The following is an 18,965-nucleotide window of genomic DNA, read 5'->3' as shown; positions in this document are numbered from 1 at the left end:
TAGTTGTTTACACTATTTTATGCTTGTTTATACTCTTAGACATTCAAAGTTCATAAATTTCCTTATTTAAATTATGAATTATATTCCTTTCGATAATATCAACATGATTACAAAACTTATTTTAGAAAAAAAAAATTCTTAAAATAAAATTTTACAAAAATTTTTGGAAATTTTTTCAGAATCATAATCTCCATATTTTTCTACATATTTTGAAAAAAAAAAAATTTTTCTGAAAAAAGTGAAAAATGAGGGAAATGGAGGTGGTAATTTAGAAATGTCGATTTTTGGCAATTTTTTTTTGCAGATTCGTATTCCCTGTAGCCGCTTCCTGTTTCTGCCTTTGCAATCCCGAAAAACATTGTGACCATTGGTCCAGCCGTTTGACCGTGAAGAGGGAACAGACTGATGGACAGACGGATTGACTGATTGACATAACGTCCATTATAGTAACATATCAATTATAAGCAAAAAAACATTTTTTGTTTCTTTCTCATCTTGAAATATGACAGGACTTTCTAATATAATAGCATTCTTGCAGGGTGACAAGTTCACAGGAATAAAGAACTTAAAATTAAAATCTCAGTGTCAATAATATTAATCCACAACCTTGAATTTGGCAAAATATATTCTGTTTTGCAGTGAGGCTTACAGATCAATATGCCTGTTAATTCTACAAAGATGTCTGACGGAATTACTAGTTTCAAGCAAGAATTCAATCAAGGTCATTAACATGACAGGCAAGAACCATACCTCTGCTATATAGAATTTTTAGTACAGCAATACTTAGTTACATTCTTTTATGTTCTGAGTTCAAATCTTGCATTCATCTTCCACCATTGTGGGCTTGAGAAAATAAGTTCCAATCTAATACTGAGAGTGATTAAACAATGTATCCTTACTACAAAATATATGGGGCCAATTAGATGGCACCAAGTAAAAATTGCTATTATTGAAGTCCTTTTTAAGAAAGGTGGAGAATAGTAAAATCAGTTGAATATAGGGTGGCAAATTCAGCTGAGTGTCCGACGAAAAAACTGAGTTTAGCTCAATTCGTTTACATGCCAAATTCAAATCCTTCCAGTATTGCATTGACTTTGATTGTCATATTTTGAAGATCAATAAAATAAGGATCAATCAAGTATTAAGTTCAATTTAAGAAACTTCTTCCAATTGCTGAGATACAGACATGTGATAAGGCTATGCTATCCACAGAGTTTCCTGAATGGTGAGCTGGGATGGCCCCTGTTTGTAAGGCACACTTCCTGCAGCTCGTCTCTTTGAGCTGCACTCCTGGGTCAAGAAAAGATGAAAATTGGGTGCCTGGCACCTGGAATGTTATCAGGCACGCATTGCATTCAGTTATTTGGGCAATGTGGTTGATGAAATTTCCACTTTAGCAATATATAGAGAACTTTGTGCTGGGTTAGAGCAATTACATTCTTGGTGAGACTAAGTATTGGGGAGGATAAACTGGCTGGTCTATTCTGGAGAACTTTTGAACCAAGAACTGCAATGGATAACTTCCAGAAATTCTTGGTTTGAAAGTATTACCAGAGGCATTGGCAGTTCGAGATAAATACTACAGGTACAGAAGAGCTGCCAAGTAAGACTGTCAGATAAGTGCGAAGAGTGAAGAAACCATGCAACATGCACTTGTGCAGTGTCTAAGTATTACTGACTTATAGAGTTATGTCAAACAGCTGCTGCACATGTAGGATGGATCTGGTTACTGGCTGAGTCCATTGTCAAGATTGCCCCACCACCACTCTCCTTTAATAAGGCTGGGCAGGGCTGTTTTCTTCTGGTGGCTGGTGTCTTCAATGAAAGAGTTTATGTGGTGGACAAAGCTGAAAGGATTAAGGGTAGACACTTTTCTCTTCAGTCAAGTCCTCATTGACTTTTTCAAGTTCCACTTGAAAGGGAAAATAAGAGTGAAGTGCTCTCCTCCAGAAACTTTTTGATTTTTCATAAGAGTTACTCTACATATGCACCTGTAACTAGGAGAAAAACAGTTGGATGAAGGTTCATGCCCTTAGTGGTCCAGGTGGTCCTGGATCTGTGTGGTTCCTTGATCAGCTCTAGCTGGATGCCCTCCTGTATCAAGGCATCATACAAGTATTCATCTATTTTGTATATTATCACCATTTTTATGTAAACTCCCACACAAATTATAAGTGGTCCTTGTAGTACCCTCTCATTGGAGACCCTGTTGTAAATAAAAGAAATCATTTTTTTTTTCTGTTTTTATCACAATTCATTCTTCATAGACCCTAACTGTTTTTCTAATGTGACTTTGTAATGTTTTGTGGAAAATGCAATAAGCTGTTGTTACCACCGCCTATACCAACATCAGTATTTGAACAATGTAGACAGAGATCCAGGGTAAATGTTTTATGTTAACTCATTTGTTACAGTTTTTAGTTGCAATCAAAGCAGGGTGAATTCAGCCTTTCAATTCAACAGAATTGTAATGAGGAAAAAAAGGGAGGCAAACCAATTTAAAAATGATAATGAAGGGTGGAAGAAAGAAGTGCTTGTGTTCCTCTTACATCTTACTTTTAGTAGATTAGGCGCCAGCCATTACTGTGTTGCAAAATTTATTTTGAAAAGTATTCAGAAAGCTGAAAATGTCTGTTTGTAATTTAGACATTTAATGTCTATTTCCATGCTATGTGAAGTTCTATCTTATTACGATTAATACTTCAGTATTTAATTATATAGCTAAATGCATGGATGACTATATATATGCAAATACTTGCGTGTGTATATGTATATTTGTGTATGTGTGTGGTGCATTACATGTGTGTGTGTCTATATTACACACTAAACAGAACTAAAACTAATGTTATTTCATTAAAAAAAAGAAAGAAACATCATCTCCCCACTACCACCACCAGCTATCTTTGGTTCACAACCAAAAATGATATTGTAATTTTTTTCTATGGTAGAGGGTTCTGCTGTAAAAAAGTATGAAGCTGCATAGAGGTGTAACATAAGGACTGACTGAAGATATGTTGTGAAGAGAAATGAGACATCATTAGCTGTATAATATTAGCCAGCATGAAAGATAGCATGCAAGTAAGCTGAAAGTGTTTGGAATTAAGAGCATCAGTTGATGCATGCAGGGAGATGCTTGTGTTGATATGGACATATAATACTCATACATTCTTTCATTTTTACATCTGTTTTTTGTATGCTAGCATGAATTAACTGGATACTTTTTCTGTTATTAAACCTGATTTGGTTTTCAAATAAGGGATCTTTTATACCAAACATCTTTAAGAGCAAGGTGCCAGTGAACAGTTTGTTGACAGAGAAATGACAATATACTTCAACACTTGTAGATCAGGGCTTTTCCATGCAAAACACATAGGATGTACACAGACACACATATAATACAGACTTCATAACTTCTGTCTATCAAATTCACTCACAAAGCATTGGTTAGCATGTTGGTAAAGAGAGTTGCATACTGACGATGGGAAGTACCTATCTATAGTAGAGGAAAACACTGAAGTGTTGTGGTTTGATGTTGGAATGTTGGCACTTAAAGAATGAATGAGTGGTGGTGAGATGTAAGGCTGATCAACCCCACAAATGCTAGCATCTACAAGATATGGTAAAATATTATAACGATCACATCTATAGCTATATTTAAAAGATTGGATATTCTTAATTCTTGACTATACAAAATCATGCCCACCATAGAGTATAAAATAATCAATGAATTATGTAATACTGAAAAGTTATGAATTATATAATACTGAAAAGTTATCATAGGCGTAGGAGTGGCTGTGTGGTAAGTAGATTGCTTACCAACCACATGGTCCCGGGTTCAGTCCCACTGCATGGCATCTTGGGCAAGTGTCTTTTACTATAGCCTCAGGCCGACCAAAGCCTTGTGAGTGGATTTGGTAGATGGAAACTGAAAGAAGCCTGTCGTATATATGTATATATATATATCTATGTGTGTATGTGTTTGTATGTCTGTGTTTGTCCCCCCAACATCGCTTGACAACCGATGCTGGTGTGTTTATGTCCCCGTAACTTGGCGGTTCGGCAAAAGAGACCGATAGAATAAGTACTAGACTTCCAAAGAATAAGTCCTGCAGTCGATTTGCTCGACTAAAGGCGGTGCTCCAGCATGGCCGCAGTCAAAAGACTGAAACAAGTAAAAGAGTAAAAGAGTTCAAATCTTTTGTTATTATTTTATTAGTTATTTAGGCAATAACTAATTTAATATTATCCAAGTTCAGGAATAAATACCAGATCATTTAGGAATCATATCTGCCATATCCTATTCAGCAGAATCTCTTTTTCTCTCTCACCAACTCCTTACCTCCCCCTATATTCAATTTCAAAAAGGAATGTAAAGCAGCTGAAACTGCTTGCGATAGCAATGAAACGTTTGGTGAGAAAATGACCAGTGAGTGGTCAGCTTGAAAATGGTTTAAATGATTTCACAGGCTAAATTAGTAACTTAATAGTTATTGTACTTACATTGGTCTGTCTGACTAAAGATAGACATTAATTAGGAAAAAGGAAAAACATAAGCTGTTTTACAAAGTGGAAACTAGAGGCTCTTGTCTTACAGTTCTTTTACTGATTCCCATGCTATTACTGCAATGGTGTCACATCTTCAAACTATTAAATAAGTGCCATTCTCATTTAAATCTGATCCAAACCTATTTCTCCCCAGAACTACACTTTTTTAGACATTTATCATTGCTAAGTTTGCCCTCCAGCAATTAACATAACACTACTCAAATTATACATCAACTAAAATAGTTTTCCTCAAGATTCTGGAGTAAAAAATAGCAATAAAAGACTATGGATACTATCCTTCTACTTCAGATTCATAAAAAAATATATATCAACTTCATAGTTAAGTGATTGTCATCAAAAAAGTGGTTTAATAATGACTAGTGTCATAAAAATGTGGTTTAATGATGTCTAATAATGTCCTGTGGAAGCGCAATGGCCCAGTGGTTAGGGCAGCGGACTTGCAGTCATAGGATCGTGGTTTCGATTCCCAGACCGGGTGTTGTGAGTGTTTATTGAGCAAAAACACCTAAAGCACCACAAGGCTCCGGCAGGGGATGGTGGTGAACCCTGCTGTACTCTTCCACCACAACTTTCTCTCACTCTTACTTCCTGTTTCTGTTGTGCCTGTAATTCAAAGGGCCAGCCTTGTCACACTGTGTCACGCTGAATATCCCCGAGAACTATGTTAAGGGTACAAGTGTCTATGGAATGCTCAGCCACTTGCATGTTAATTTCATGAGCAGGCTGTTCCGTTGATCAGATCAACTGGAACCCTCGACGTTGTAAGCGACGGAGTGCCAACGATTCTCCTCACTTTAAGTTTAATTTTATCATTTGTTTTTCATGTCCCTGGGTATGCTTACCATCACCGCTCTGTCGTTATTTTGACATGGCAAGCTCTATGTAAAACAACCAAGATTGTGATATAGTTTCAGTTCTTAGTTGTATTTATGTTGTTAAAGACTTTGACAGACGTTATATAACATGTGATATTTCCTACTAATAAATCAATTTTAGTTCATAGCTTGTTTATGATATCTAAGGAATTGTTGGCATGTAAGTGCCATATTTATTTGCAGATACATAAGACACACTCCTATATTACAAAGGTATTTTATGGAGAAAAAAAATCAAATTAAGTATGATTCATCATACACATAGTGAAAGGTATTTTAAAGTGTTTTCATAAAGGAAAATTGTATGATCCTATACAAATAAATATAATATTGTGACAATATACTAGAATAAAATATGAAACCAAACTGCATTATGAAAAATGCTGTATTTCAACTTTATCTTGTTTCACATTCAACTGTTTAGTTGTTTGGGTGTTAACCGAGAGAATCACTACCTGGATATAAAACTCATATTTCTGGCTGTGATGTTTTATATAACTATGATCAGCCAACAGGGTGGCACTCCATTGCTATGGTTTTGTTGTCATCCCCTCATTGCAAATAGCTGACAGGCAGAAGAAAGTTTAACATTTCTTTCCCCTTTCTTGGAGAATTTTTCATTAGACAATTAAAAAAATTCTTTTAAATGTTTCTTAAAAGTAACAGTCATTAAATAATTAATGTAAGCCACATAACAGGTATAGCTTATATATACTGAGGAATGAAGTATTATACAATGATATAACCTCTCAGCATAACCACCAACGACTACTATTCACTTCAAACTTTACTTTGACTTGGACATCACGGTTTCAAAACTTACCTATTTTCCACTACTTTTCAGACAGATTCAGCACTGAGTTGCTGAAGCAGAAATATCGTTATAGCAAATACTCTGCTCAATATCACAGACTTGCTACTCAGTTGCTTTTATATATATATATATATATATATATATATATATATATATATATATATATATATATATTAATAATAATAAAGGAGTTACGACGCAAAAACGTATAAATTCAAATGAACATATTTATCTTCAATATATATTTCAGTATAAAGAATTCATTAAGAGGCTTAAATCAAAATTTCTTTAAGCCTCTTTAAGCCTCTTAATGAATTCTTTATACTGAAATATATATTGAAGAGAAATATGTTCATTTGAATTTATACGTTTTTGCGTTGTAACTCCTTTTTTATTATTAATATAACCAAAAGGATAGATTCTTGAAGAGTCTGCATACCTTCACTGTCGTTTTTTTCTGCTATTTTGGTGATGATTTTTTGAGTTAGCTTACCAATTATTTTTGTTGGTAGTTAATTTATAATATATTGAGATATATATATATATAAAAGTTATTTACTGAAGAAACAATGCTTATTTGGTGAAGCTACACAGCATTTTCAAGTGTTTCTCGACATTCACACAGTTTATTGTTTATTGCAGCCCATCCTTGCTTGCCATGTACTATGAGCTATAACAGTTTTGGTATTGTCTACTGTTGACTTAGACTTTTCAGTTTATAATGAGGTATTGTTCAATATTAAGCAAATTCATTTATCTTCAGCCTTGCGTTGTTAAGTGGATTTATTCAATATATATATATATATATATATATATATATATATATATACATTTTGAATTAAAGATACTTAAAATATACTTCAGAAGTGGTTTGTAGTCTATATTGTTGATTGTGTGGTCCATGAGTGGTGTCGGTGGTTTACCAAGCTGTCATCAATTGACTGTTCTGGTTAGTGTGGTTTTTTTTAGGTGACATCATTAGATAGTACTGGTCAGTGCGATCATTGTAACTTTGGGTGAACAATATGAGTAGGTGATTGGGGCTGATGTGACATTTGCTAAAATGTAGTCAGATGGTGTCTTTATGAGCATTCATCATCATCATCATCATCATCATCGTTTAACGTCCACTTTCCATGCTAGCATGGGTTGGGCGATTTGACTGAGGACTGGTGGAACCAGATAGCTACAACAGGCTCCAATCTGATTTGGCAGAGTTTCTACAGCTGGATGCCCTTTCTAACGCCAACCACTCCGAGAGTGTAGGGTGCTTTTACGTGCCACCAGCATGAAGGCCAGTCAGGTGGTACTGGCAATGGCCACGCTCAATATGGTGTATTTTACGTGCCACCTGCACAGGAGCCAGTCCAGCGGCACTGGCATGATCTTGCTCGAATGTCTTTACACGTGCCACCGGCACAAGTGCCGACCCTTGAAAATCATAAAATGATTCTAGGGTGCCTCATAATAGAGGATGGAGGTGGAGAGAAATATTTTTAAGACTGGCCATGCAGGCATAAAGTCCAGCTGCTATACATGCAGCAGTAAAGATCATTTAAGAGCTTTCTGTAAAGAGGAACTGGAGAAGTTAAAAGGGAAAGAACAGCATTGAGAGTAACAGTAAGAGCTGGACATGGGTGCTGATGCTCACAGGATACTCCTGTTTGCATCTGAACTAAAGATTATCCGGAAACCAAAGAATCCCTCTTCCAATCAGTACTAGTAGTGGTGTGCCTCATTGTCAAGTAGCAATGAAAAAGTGATGGAAAAGGAGCAGGAGTTTCATACTACTGGAGACAGAGAGAAAGATGAATAATCATTAAAAAATATTCCCATACAAAAAAGAGCATGCCTCAACCATTTTGTCAGAATTTTCAAATCACAGTTGTTCAAATAAGAGCAAAGAACTGTCAGAACTACTGAATGAATTGAATGAAGAAGGAGGGATTAGTAAAGTATTGATTTAAGAAGAGACGTTCCCTAATTTTGTTTAAAAACCATGCTAGTAATCTATGACCAGCTCATGCACAACTGTTTAGAAGACATGGAAGATTTATTGTCCAATCCAACATCAAAGATTCTCATGGGTACCTTTGAGTATGTAAACTAGAAGACTGGCTTCTAGCAAGGTATCTTGCTGTTTGTCACCCTGATATCTAAGGCAAAATTTGGTAATATGCACATTTAACAATCGATTGGCTTACAATTGTTCACACAAGGGCATAAACAAAATAGTAAATGTCTTAGCAAGATATTTCAATTAATAATGCCTTTTTCAAGACATGTACAGTGCCAGTCACCACTAACTTCTGTATCTCTTCTTGCATGGTTGACTTTCCACGTATCTGGGTCAAATACTTTTCTGTTCCCCTTTTTAATCATTCCAAGTGCACCAACTACCATTGGTATTGTACAGGCATTAAGATGCTACATTTGTTCAATTTCATTTATTAGATATTTATTTACTGAGTTTTTGAAATTCTTTCCTAGAGACATTTTGATCAGATGATACACTCATGTTGATTAACAGGCATGTTTTCTTTTTACTGTCCTTCACAGTTTATATCAGGTCTATTGGCCTTGATCCTTTTGGAAAGAAAATTCCAAAGGTTTGTCACATTTTCATGTCCTGCACCATTTTTCCCCTTATCTTTATGCTGTAAGATCTGCCCTACTCTATGATACCTAGTTTTATACTCCTGGGGAGCCAATAATTTGCAGCCTTAAACAAAACAGTCAATGGTCATAATCTGCTCATTGCAAAATCGAAACTTTGGGTCAATTCTTTTTCTGATTGCATCAGCTTGAAAGTTGTGCATTGAAAGACATTGATCTTGAACAGCCAAAATGAAGTCCTCACTTTCTGCTATTAGTCCAGAACTCTCCAGCCACTGATGGATGAAAGTTTCATCTATGTAAAGTTCTTTGCTACAGAGGACATACGACCTGTGCAGTGGTTCTTGTTCCAGTTTAGTGCACAGTTTCCACTGATCTTCAGCTTTTGCCAACATGCGTTATTTGCAGTCTTATTGCAGTATAACCAAAATTTTCATCATGTATTCCTAATTCTTCTGTATAATTCCCATTTTCCTTCATAACTGAATGTAATTTTTTTTCTTCCTTTCATGTTCTACAACCATTTTCAGCATCTGGTTGTCTGCAGTTTTAAGGTATTGTTTGAGTCCAATGGTTGATATTTTTTTTGCATAACTGCTCAAGCTTGATAATTTCTCTACCTCCATTTCAACAAGGTAGATAGGGGGTGATTCAGTTTTGCTTTTAGGTGATATAGCTTATTACAGGTCAGAAGTTATCTGATTTTGGTGTCCATTTTCTTTACTTCACTAATGTTCCAATTTATGATTTTGCAACTGTAAGTGGGATTGCAAGAAGGTTTATAGCAGATATTCTTTGAGTTGAGCTCTGTTTTCATGACATGTACTCTTCAGCAGTATTCCATTCTTCCTGCTATTATTATTATTATTATTATTATTAAGGTGGCGAACTGACAGAGTCATTTGCACACTGGATAAAATGCTTAGCAGTATTTCACTCATATTTACGTTCTGAGTTCAAATTCTGCCGAGGTCAACTTTACCTTTCATCCTTTCAGGGTTGATAAATTAAGTACCAGTGAAAAACTGGGGTCGATGAAATCAACTATCCCCTTACCCACATTTCAGGCCTTGTCCTTATAGTAGACAGGATTATCCTTATTATTATCATTATTATTCAAGGTGGTGAATTGGCAGAATTGTTTGCACACCGGGTGAAATGTTTAGCAGTATTTCATCTATTGCTATGTTCTGAGTTCAAATTCTGCTGAGGTCGACTTTACCTTTCATCCTTCTGGGTGTTGATAAATTACGTACCAGTCAAGTACTGGGGTCCATGTAATTGACTTATCCCCTTCCTGATCATGCTGGCCTTGTGCCAAAATTTGAAATCATCATCATCATTATTAAGCCCTCATAAACTTTTACAAGTTTCACTTGAAAAGTGTGGGTGGAGAGGGAAGTGTTGCCTTCTAGCAAATTTGTTGAAAGGTGGGTGAATGTTGAAAAAATGGCCAGTGTGAAAGGACTGATTTTGAGCATGCGCCTGTGGAAAATAAAAGAAGGGCTCTTGTCCTGTTGGTCAGGCACCCATGGCTTTTGTGGGTTTTTCCATGAGTAGCTTTAAACTGCCTCCTCCATTGGGAGTTTTATTTGTTTAATTTTCTATGTTATTTTTTGTTCACATGCTTTTAAAATCCATTTGTATCATCCTGTTTTTTGTCTCTTCATGTAACTTTATGTAATCCCTTGTGGCCAATAAAAGAATTTATTATTATTATCATTATTATTATTATTATTATTATTATTAAAGCATTGAGTTGAGAGAATTGTTACTGCATGGGACAAAATGCTTTGCAGCATTTCATTTGGCTTTATGTTCTGAGTTCAAATCCTGCTGAGGTCAACGTTGCCTTTCATCTGTCTGGGGTTGATGAAATAAGTACCAGTGGAAAACTGGAGTCGATGTCATTGACTTACCCCATCTCCTGAAATTGCTGGCCTTGTACCAAAATCTGGAACTATTATTATTATTATCATTATTATTATTATTATTGGGAGAGCAGTGCATGCCATCAAAGTGAAACGGGTAAAATATATGAAGCCCAGAATATCCCTCATGACTACTTGTTTGATAAGGGTACACCAGGCACATGCATCACAACCATATATACGTGACATACTGATCTTATATCAAGGTAAACAGTATATGACCTTGCAGGTGTGGCCCAGTTAGAATTTTCTTCAGGTCGAGTAGTCCATCTCACTCAAAAGGTCCCTGAATAAGGGTTAAGGATGTTGAATGAAATACCCATGTTTCCAAAGGTGAATTATCCAAACCCCAAAGAATTCCTCTCAACACATGGCTATGATGCTCCCCCACTACTTCTGCTCATGATCAGAGATGCACATATCGTCAGCCACCAAGGGACATGCTCAACTGGTTAAGGTCAAGCAACTGACAAGCAAATATGTGGTATTGAGCAGAATATTTGCTGTAGCCCATCTTTTATACAAAGACAAAACAATGTACATGATAATACTTCCAATTTATTATTATTATTATTACTATTATTATTATTTATTTATTTATTGTTGATGATAATCAATAAACTTGCAACACACCAGTAGAATGAGGGTGATGTGACTGCACTCCACTTCACTTTTCTCCCTATCCCCCCTACTTAGCAGGGTTCATTTGCATACAATCATCCTCCTCCCACAGGAACAAGTAGTTGGGTGTGCCCAACCATTTTCAACCTAATCCCATTTTAGGTTCCTTAGAAGTTGTCACTTTTTCTTTTACTGCAGACCCCCCCTCTCCCACCACCATCGCCAACCACATCACCTCATTCTACATTCTCCCCCACTAACTATTCTTAATAAGTTTAGTGATAGCAGACATTGAGCTGTACTCTTATAGCTTTCTCACCAATTACATAATCTAGTTGGTGTGTGTGTGCGCGCGTGCTGATGTCTGTGTGTATGTCAAAAAAATGAACCAGAATGTTTTCTTTGGTATCACCTCATAGACTTACGATGAGTGGGAGCATGACAAATGAATAAATGATATGAGCAGAATGTGTCCCTGTTGTTGATATAAGTTGTCTTGGAGTATATCATAATTTAGGGTTAGGTTCTCGTTGGTAGAAAGAGATTATACCATGAATTTTTCCTTTTGTTTTTATTTGTGATAATACTTTTTGTAACATGAATAGATGCATTAAACCATAAGTGATGATTTCTTGTCTAGAATTTAAGGTTGGATGCCAAAGTTCACAATCTCTCATTCTATTCCCAAATCGTTTTTTTAAAGTCCAAATTTATTTCTGCATCACTTCTCTTTCTCTTACACAATTTCACTAAACAAACCTTGAGACTGTAATAGAAGTGTTATAGTGAGCTGTTGACCAAAGCATTATTCAGGGGTAATATTGATGTGTTATTTTTGGTAACTTCATTGTATTGAGAAATACAAGGATTCACACACCTACAAAAATATATTAGTGAAATCCACCCATGGGCAATATAGAATTTTCATCCATATAATTGTTCATATTTTTTTACTTTGGTTTTGGACAAGATTAAAAAGTTTAAACCAATCTTAATTGCCTTTCCTTTGGATAATGTTAGAGGCATGGAGAGGGGAGGCTGGTATGCATGGCTGACTGTTGGTCTTCCATAAACAACATTGCCTAGACGTGTGCCTTGGAGGATAACTTTGTGGGTGTAATCCCATGATCAGTCATGACCAAAGGGGTCTTATATATATATATATATATATATATATATATAGTTGAAATTTATAGAAAAACATAAGGCAAAGACAGGTGTATGAACAACAAGCAGGTGTATAAACTCAGGAAAAATGAAAAAGTGTTTTATGTTTTAAGCCTACACTCTTCAACAGAAAAGAATAAGAGAAAATAAACAGAGAAAATGAAAAAAACATGTGGAGTTCAGTGGTTCAGCATGGTGAATGATTTGAAAAAAAAAAGAGGTTGAAAGAAAGGGAGATAATAATAAAAAAAGAGGTTGAATGAAAGGGGGATAATAATAGTGCTAGTGATCCCAACAAGAAAAGGTGCATGTGCATGTGTGTGTATGGGAGAATGGTGTGTGTATGCGTGAATAAGAGCAAGTGATTGATGTGACTGATGTGTGTGCAATGTGTGCATGTGTTGTATGTAGCAGTTGATGTGAACTTTTTCATGTGGTGTGTGCACGTGTGTGTCTGTGACCAAAGAATGTGCTTGTGTATGGTGTATGTATGTTGGTGAAAGTTATCTTTGTCTATGTATTTTGCATGTGTTAATGCATATTGCATGTGTATGTATATATTGTCTGTGTTCAGGTATTATGTGCTTGTTTGGGTGTGGGAGTGTGCATGATGGTGTGTGTACTGAGTTAAACAGTGTGTGTGGTTGCTCATACAGTGGTGTATATGTAGTGATACAATTGAAGATTCTGTGTGGGTGTGTGAATGACGGTGTATGGTGTGGGTGCTGAGAAGTGGTCAGTGCTAGTGTGTGTGTAGTGTTGTGTGGGTTTGGTGTCAAATGAAGAGAGGAGGTGAGGTTGGTATCAGATGAAGAGAGGAGGTGAGTTGAGCCCATGTGGTGCAAAGGAGTAAAGATTAGTTCCTGTTCACAGTGAAGGCAGGAGTCCGGATGGCCCCTGCACAAAAACAGTCCGATCATAGACAAATGTAGAAAATGAGCAGTAGAGCAGAAATGGTGTGAGATCAGGGTGTCATTGCCTAGTCTGATGTCTTGGAGGTGCTTCTTGAACTAGTCAGCTAAGTGGCATTCCGTTTGACCAATGTTCAGGGAAGGATAGAAAGAGCAGGAGATGCAGTAAATGACATTACTAGAAGTGCAAGTAAAGGAGTTGGTGATGTGATAGGGATGATGACGGGTGCCTGTGAGGATTGTGATATTGGGGAGGTAGGGGTAGGTGCGACATTGTGGGTGAGAGCAGGGGAACAAGCCAGGCTGAGAGGTGGGATTAAGGAAGAAACTGTGGGCCAGGAGTGTCATGCAGGTTATGGGCTCATTTGAAGGAGGGAAGGAGTAGATTGGGAAAGATGTGCGAGGTGGAGGGGTCAGACAGGAGTCGCTGGAAGGCTCAGAGAATGGTGCGTTGGAGGGGCAGAGTGGAAGGGTGGTAGGTGAGGAGAACAGGAGATGGGCAACAGCAGGGTGGATGCGAGGAGAAAGAGCAGAGGCACAGTCCACAGATCGTGCCCTGGCAAGGGCAGTGTGGATAGTGGTGAGGGGATATCCTCGTAGGAGGAAATGGTGAGCCATGAGTTGAGACTGAGTCTCGAAGTCATGGTTGTCACTGCAGAGCCTGTGTAGATGGAAGAATTGGGAGTAGGGGATGGCGATTTTGGTATGGGTAGGGTGGGAGGAGGAGAAGTTAAGGTAGGAGTGTGGGTCAGTGTATTTGTTGTGGATAGAGGTAGTGAGAGGGGAGTGGTGTATGCTGGCAGAAATGTTGAGAAATTTGATGGAAGAGTTAGAGGTAGTGCAGGAGAATTCGAGGGCAGGATGGAAGGATTGGACAAAAAAGGGAAAGGAGTCTAGTTGTTCGCAGGAGAGTGAGGTCATGTCAATACAGTTTGCATAGTTTGGGCCCATTTTCATTCCCATAGCCACACCTGAGATCTGTTGGTAAAAATCGCCTGCGAATGAGAAGCAGCTGAGAGAGAGAGAACAAGTTTGGCCAGATGAAGAAGTGTAGAGATGTCAGGTTGAGGGTCAGGCCAAAGCTCTAGAAAGTGTTTGAGTGGAAGAAGTCCTTCATTGTGTGGGATCACCGTATATAAACTTTTGATATCAAGAGTGAACAAAAATTTAGAGGGGCCAGAAGGGAAGGAAAAAGAGTTAAACAGACAGAGAGCATAGTAATAGTAAGTATCATGGATGTCGGAGGGGAACCACTAGTGGGGCAAGGACACGGTTGAAATATGTATATATATATATATGTATAATACATTTATGTATGTGTAGTGTGTGTATATGCATACATGCACACATAAATATTTTCTTAAGAAAGATCAAGCTACTCTACAAAATAACTTACAAATACAAATATTACTTACTGAGATCAAACATGTCATTCATCTGGTAAATAACGTAGGCCACCACACCAACAGCCACCAGTTTCAGCCACATAGTTAGCAGGTTACTTTCAACTTCTGTAATAAGCCAGTAAACATTGAAGTCAGCAAAAATAGTAATGGTTCAATAAATATTATTTTGTAGGTTTTATTTTAGAAAAAACATCTTAGCTGATTTTATTGTATTTTGGGAGGGTCATTATGCCAATAATAAGCACACACATTGGTTCATTTTCACTTCTTTATTACTAGTCAATTGGTTAGTTATTTAACCAACTAACTAATCAATTGCTTGTTTAATCACTTGGTTAATCAATCAATCAGTTTGTTAAAGTACTTTTGCCACTATTCACAGCCTCATCAATGGCATGCCCTCTCTACTCCAAGTTTGTCATCATATGTGTCTGTTGGCTGGTTAATATATATGTAGTTACATGGTCATGTACATGAGAAAGGGAGGGATAGAGAAAAGGAGAGTGTGTATGCGTTTATGCATGTGCATATGCATTTGTATGTGAGTGTGCATTCTTGCATATGTGTGTTCTTTCCTGCCTTCATTCGAAGAAGTAGAGTCATAATTCTGTCAGTCTCTCCTAGTAACCCAGTCATTCCATTGATGAAATCTTCATAGTGTAGAACTGACGAACTGTCTCAAGTCGTGCTATTAATTTGACACTGTGGAAATGTCTTCAGTTGAGTGCAGTAGTCTAGACAGCTGAGGACAAATGTTCTCCATAGAATCAACACAGTTTTCTGGTCCCTTGTTCTGAGAGTTCTCAGAATCCATCCATCCATTCACCTACACATTGCCATCATCCTGGTGATATGTACATGAAATGAGACATCAGTGTTCAAATCAAACCGCAGATCATGCACTGCGTTTGACTCTGGGATTGCTGTTCCTTTTGGTCCAAAGCTGGCTGATAGTTGAGGGCTTGGAATTTTCCTGCATATTTTCTTCAGCACATTTATATATGGCATCTAAGTCTTTCTGCAGAAAATTAGCATCAAAATGTTCGTTAACTGCTAGTACTGCTTTTGTATAGTTGGTTTAATAAGTAAGTGTGGCTGTCAGTGTAACTAATGTCATGTCCAAGAGAGCCACCATAAGCAAAAGCAGCTCCAAGACAGTTCTTTAAGTCACACACCTCACTATTACTGTCTCCTTAGATAAGGTCTTATTGGCTGCCACAACCTGGCTTCTGTCTTTTAGGAAGTCATGTAACCACTTTCCCAGTTTTCTGAATATGCTGAGTCCCTGTAGTTTGTGTTATATCATTCTCCATGATCAACCTTATCAAAGGCTTTTGCAAAATTAAGATACATCACATCCATGTTTGAACATTAACACCCAGTCATAATGCTGCAGAAGTTGTGTAAGGCAGCTTCTTCCTGAGTGGAAGCCAAGCTGGATGTCATGGAGTACCAGTTATTATCTTCTAGGAATGTGATCAGCTTCCACCTGACAAATACCGCTATTTATTCATGACTTAATATATAATAAATGACCAAAGAAAAAAAAAAAAAAAAAAAAAAAAACTTAGAATAAATATTTGTGTGTATCAGCTACATTGTAACAGTTAGACAATAGAAATATACCAAGATATTTTCCATACGTAATTTAGAAAGAAATTCTTGCAGATATTTTTCACAAAATAAAGAATGGGGAAGCCCAAAATTTTAATATGAATTATTGAATGCATAAACAAAATAGCATTTAAGAAATGTTAAAAGTTGAACACTGGGCCATCTTAGCATTATAGACTCCCAGGTAAATCAATTCACAGGGCCCAATATTTATTTATTGACAGTGTGCCATAGCCTGCATAGATCAGATCTGAACCACTGGCTAACTACCCAGTGTGCCTATGCCTGTAGATGTTACTGGATATACATCTTAACAAAAGCTACACAAATTCTATTAGATGTTATAATAATGGTTTTTTTAACATTGGCACTTCGACAAAATTTTTAAAGAGCAGGGTGGGTTGATTTAATTGAATGGTACTTATTATTTTGCTAACCACTAATCAAAAGAATGGGAAAATTGATCATGGAAGAATTTGAACACAGATTATAAAAGCAGATGTTTATAATAACATTGATTTGTAGATCTAACAATAATTACTTAGACAAAAGGTTACTTAATCAATAAGAACAATGTAAACAATTTAATTAACCTTCAGGACTCAATTGGTATGCATTTAATTGACCTGGGAAGGATGAAAATCAATATAAATTTTAAGGGGATTTGAACTGAGGGATATTATAGCTAAGTATTTCGTAGGTTTGTCAAGTGGTAGCATGAACAGTAGAGCAATGGAATAGATACTCCAGCACTGTTTATGTCATTTTTATACTGTGTTCAAATCCTGCAGATGTTGACAATGCCTGTTATCCATCCAGGGCTGATAAAAAAAAAAAAAATCACTACAAATATTGTATTAGAGTAAATTTAGACAGCTATACAATTTTCCCCTAATAACTTGGTAACCTTATGTTAATGTAATGGGTGCTGGTTGCCAGAATCTGTACAGTGTAGGATGAGATGCCTGACAGTGTCTATATCCTTCACATTCTGGTTGAAATCCCACAAAGGTCAACTTTATCATTCCTCCTCAAGGGATTTATTGAAAAAGTACTAGTCACAAAAACTTATGTATAGAATTTTTAATTAAGTGATAAATTACTACAACTATTACTATTATTATTATTATTATTATTATTAATATTATGAAGGTGGTGAGCTGGCAGAATTGTTAGTATGCTGGATGACATGCTTAGGGGTATTTCATCTGTTGCTACATTCCGAGTTCAAATGCTGCTGAGGCTGACTTTGCCTTTCATCCTTTTGGGGTCGATAAATTAAGTACCAGTGAAACACTGGGTCGATGTAATCAACTAGTCCCCTCCCCCAAATTTCAGGCCTTGTATCTATATCAGAAAAGATCATTATTATTATTATTATTATTATTGTTGCTGTTAAGGTAGCAAGTTGGCAGAATTATTACTGTGTTGGACAAAATGCTTATCAGCATTTCTTCTGACTTTACATTCTGAGTTCAAATTCTGTCAAGGTTGACTTTGCCTTTCATTCTTTCAGGGTTGATAAAATAAGTACCAGTTGGTGCGCTGGGGTTGATGTAATTGACTTCCCCACCCACCAAATTTGCTGGCCATGTGCCAAAATAAGAAAGGATTATTATTTTCATCATTGTCAAGGTGATGAGCTGGTAGAATCAGCATGCTAGACAAAATGCTTAGCAGCATTTCGTCCATCTGTACATTCTGAGTTCAAATTCCACCAAGGTTGACTTCTCCTTTTTAACCTTTCAGGGTCAATGTAATTGACTAGCCCCTTCCATGAAAATTTCAGGCTTTGTGCCACATTCCTTTTTTTTTTTTTTTAAGACAGTAAGCTCTACATATTGAACGTAGCAAGTCATGTAACTGCGTAGAGGACCCCATAGTGGTAGGGAAGAGGAGCTGAAGGTGGAAATTGTGCCTACAGCAGAAAGGACTATTATTGTTGTTGTTTAAACTATACAGCAAGATGCATCATGCGCATCTATGAAACTGATGAAGTAATCAACAATAACATCTTGACTTACTTCCTGATACCCAGCCTCTTTATCTTGCTCTATCAGTAACATTGTAATTCACTAGGTATCAGATGGGAAAATTTTGAAAATCTTGCAAAATGGGGAGCTGGCTTCTAGCAAGTGATTAAAAGGGTAACACTACCTTCATTTCGAAGCCACTGGATATGGACACTGAGAAATGAGGACATTGCAAATGACCATTCTAAGTAAGTGTTTAAAACGAGGTAATTGCTCAGAAAGAAAAGCTGAGTCTTGTTACCATGAAGAACAGTAGTTTTATGGAAAAACAACACCAGGACAACATCAACAGACAGTACCTTCAAGTGAAGTCACGATAGCAAGGACTGTCAATGATGTGTGGACCACTACAGCCACAACTAATGCTGCTCTGTTAACACATACTAAAGGAAAACTTATCAGGTGCAGAAT

The 18,965-nt window shown here is 36.8% G+C and overlaps 1 protein-coding gene across 5 annotated transcripts in view; it reads right to left on the bottom strand.

Moving 5' to 3' along the window:
* Positions 1-18,965, bottom strand: part of LOC106874424 (hydroxysteroid 11-beta-dehydrogenase 1-like protein) — a 150,794-nt gene that overhangs the window by 28,487 nt on the left and 103,342 nt on the right. For all 5 annotated transcript variants that reach the window (XM_052970462.2, XM_089357221.1, XM_089357222.1 and 2 more), the window contains one exon: positions 14,917-15,012. In XM_052970462.2, coding sequence (XP_052826422.1) covers positions 14,917-14,989 — 73 coding nt within the window. In that variant the 5' untranslated portion in view covers positions 14,990-15,012. The remainder of the gene's footprint in view (positions 1-14,916; positions 15,013-18,965) is intronic.

Source organism: Octopus bimaculoides, chromosome 9 (assembly GCF_046866305.1).
Source record: "Octopus bimaculoides isolate indiv1 chromosome 9, ASM4686630v1, whole genome shotgun sequence".
Lineage (NCBI taxonomy): Eukaryota > Metazoa > Mollusca > Cephalopoda > Octopoda > Octopodidae > Octopus > Octopus bimaculoides.
Note: the sequence above shows the minus strand (reverse complement) of the source record. Positions and strands in the feature narration are given on the sequence as shown.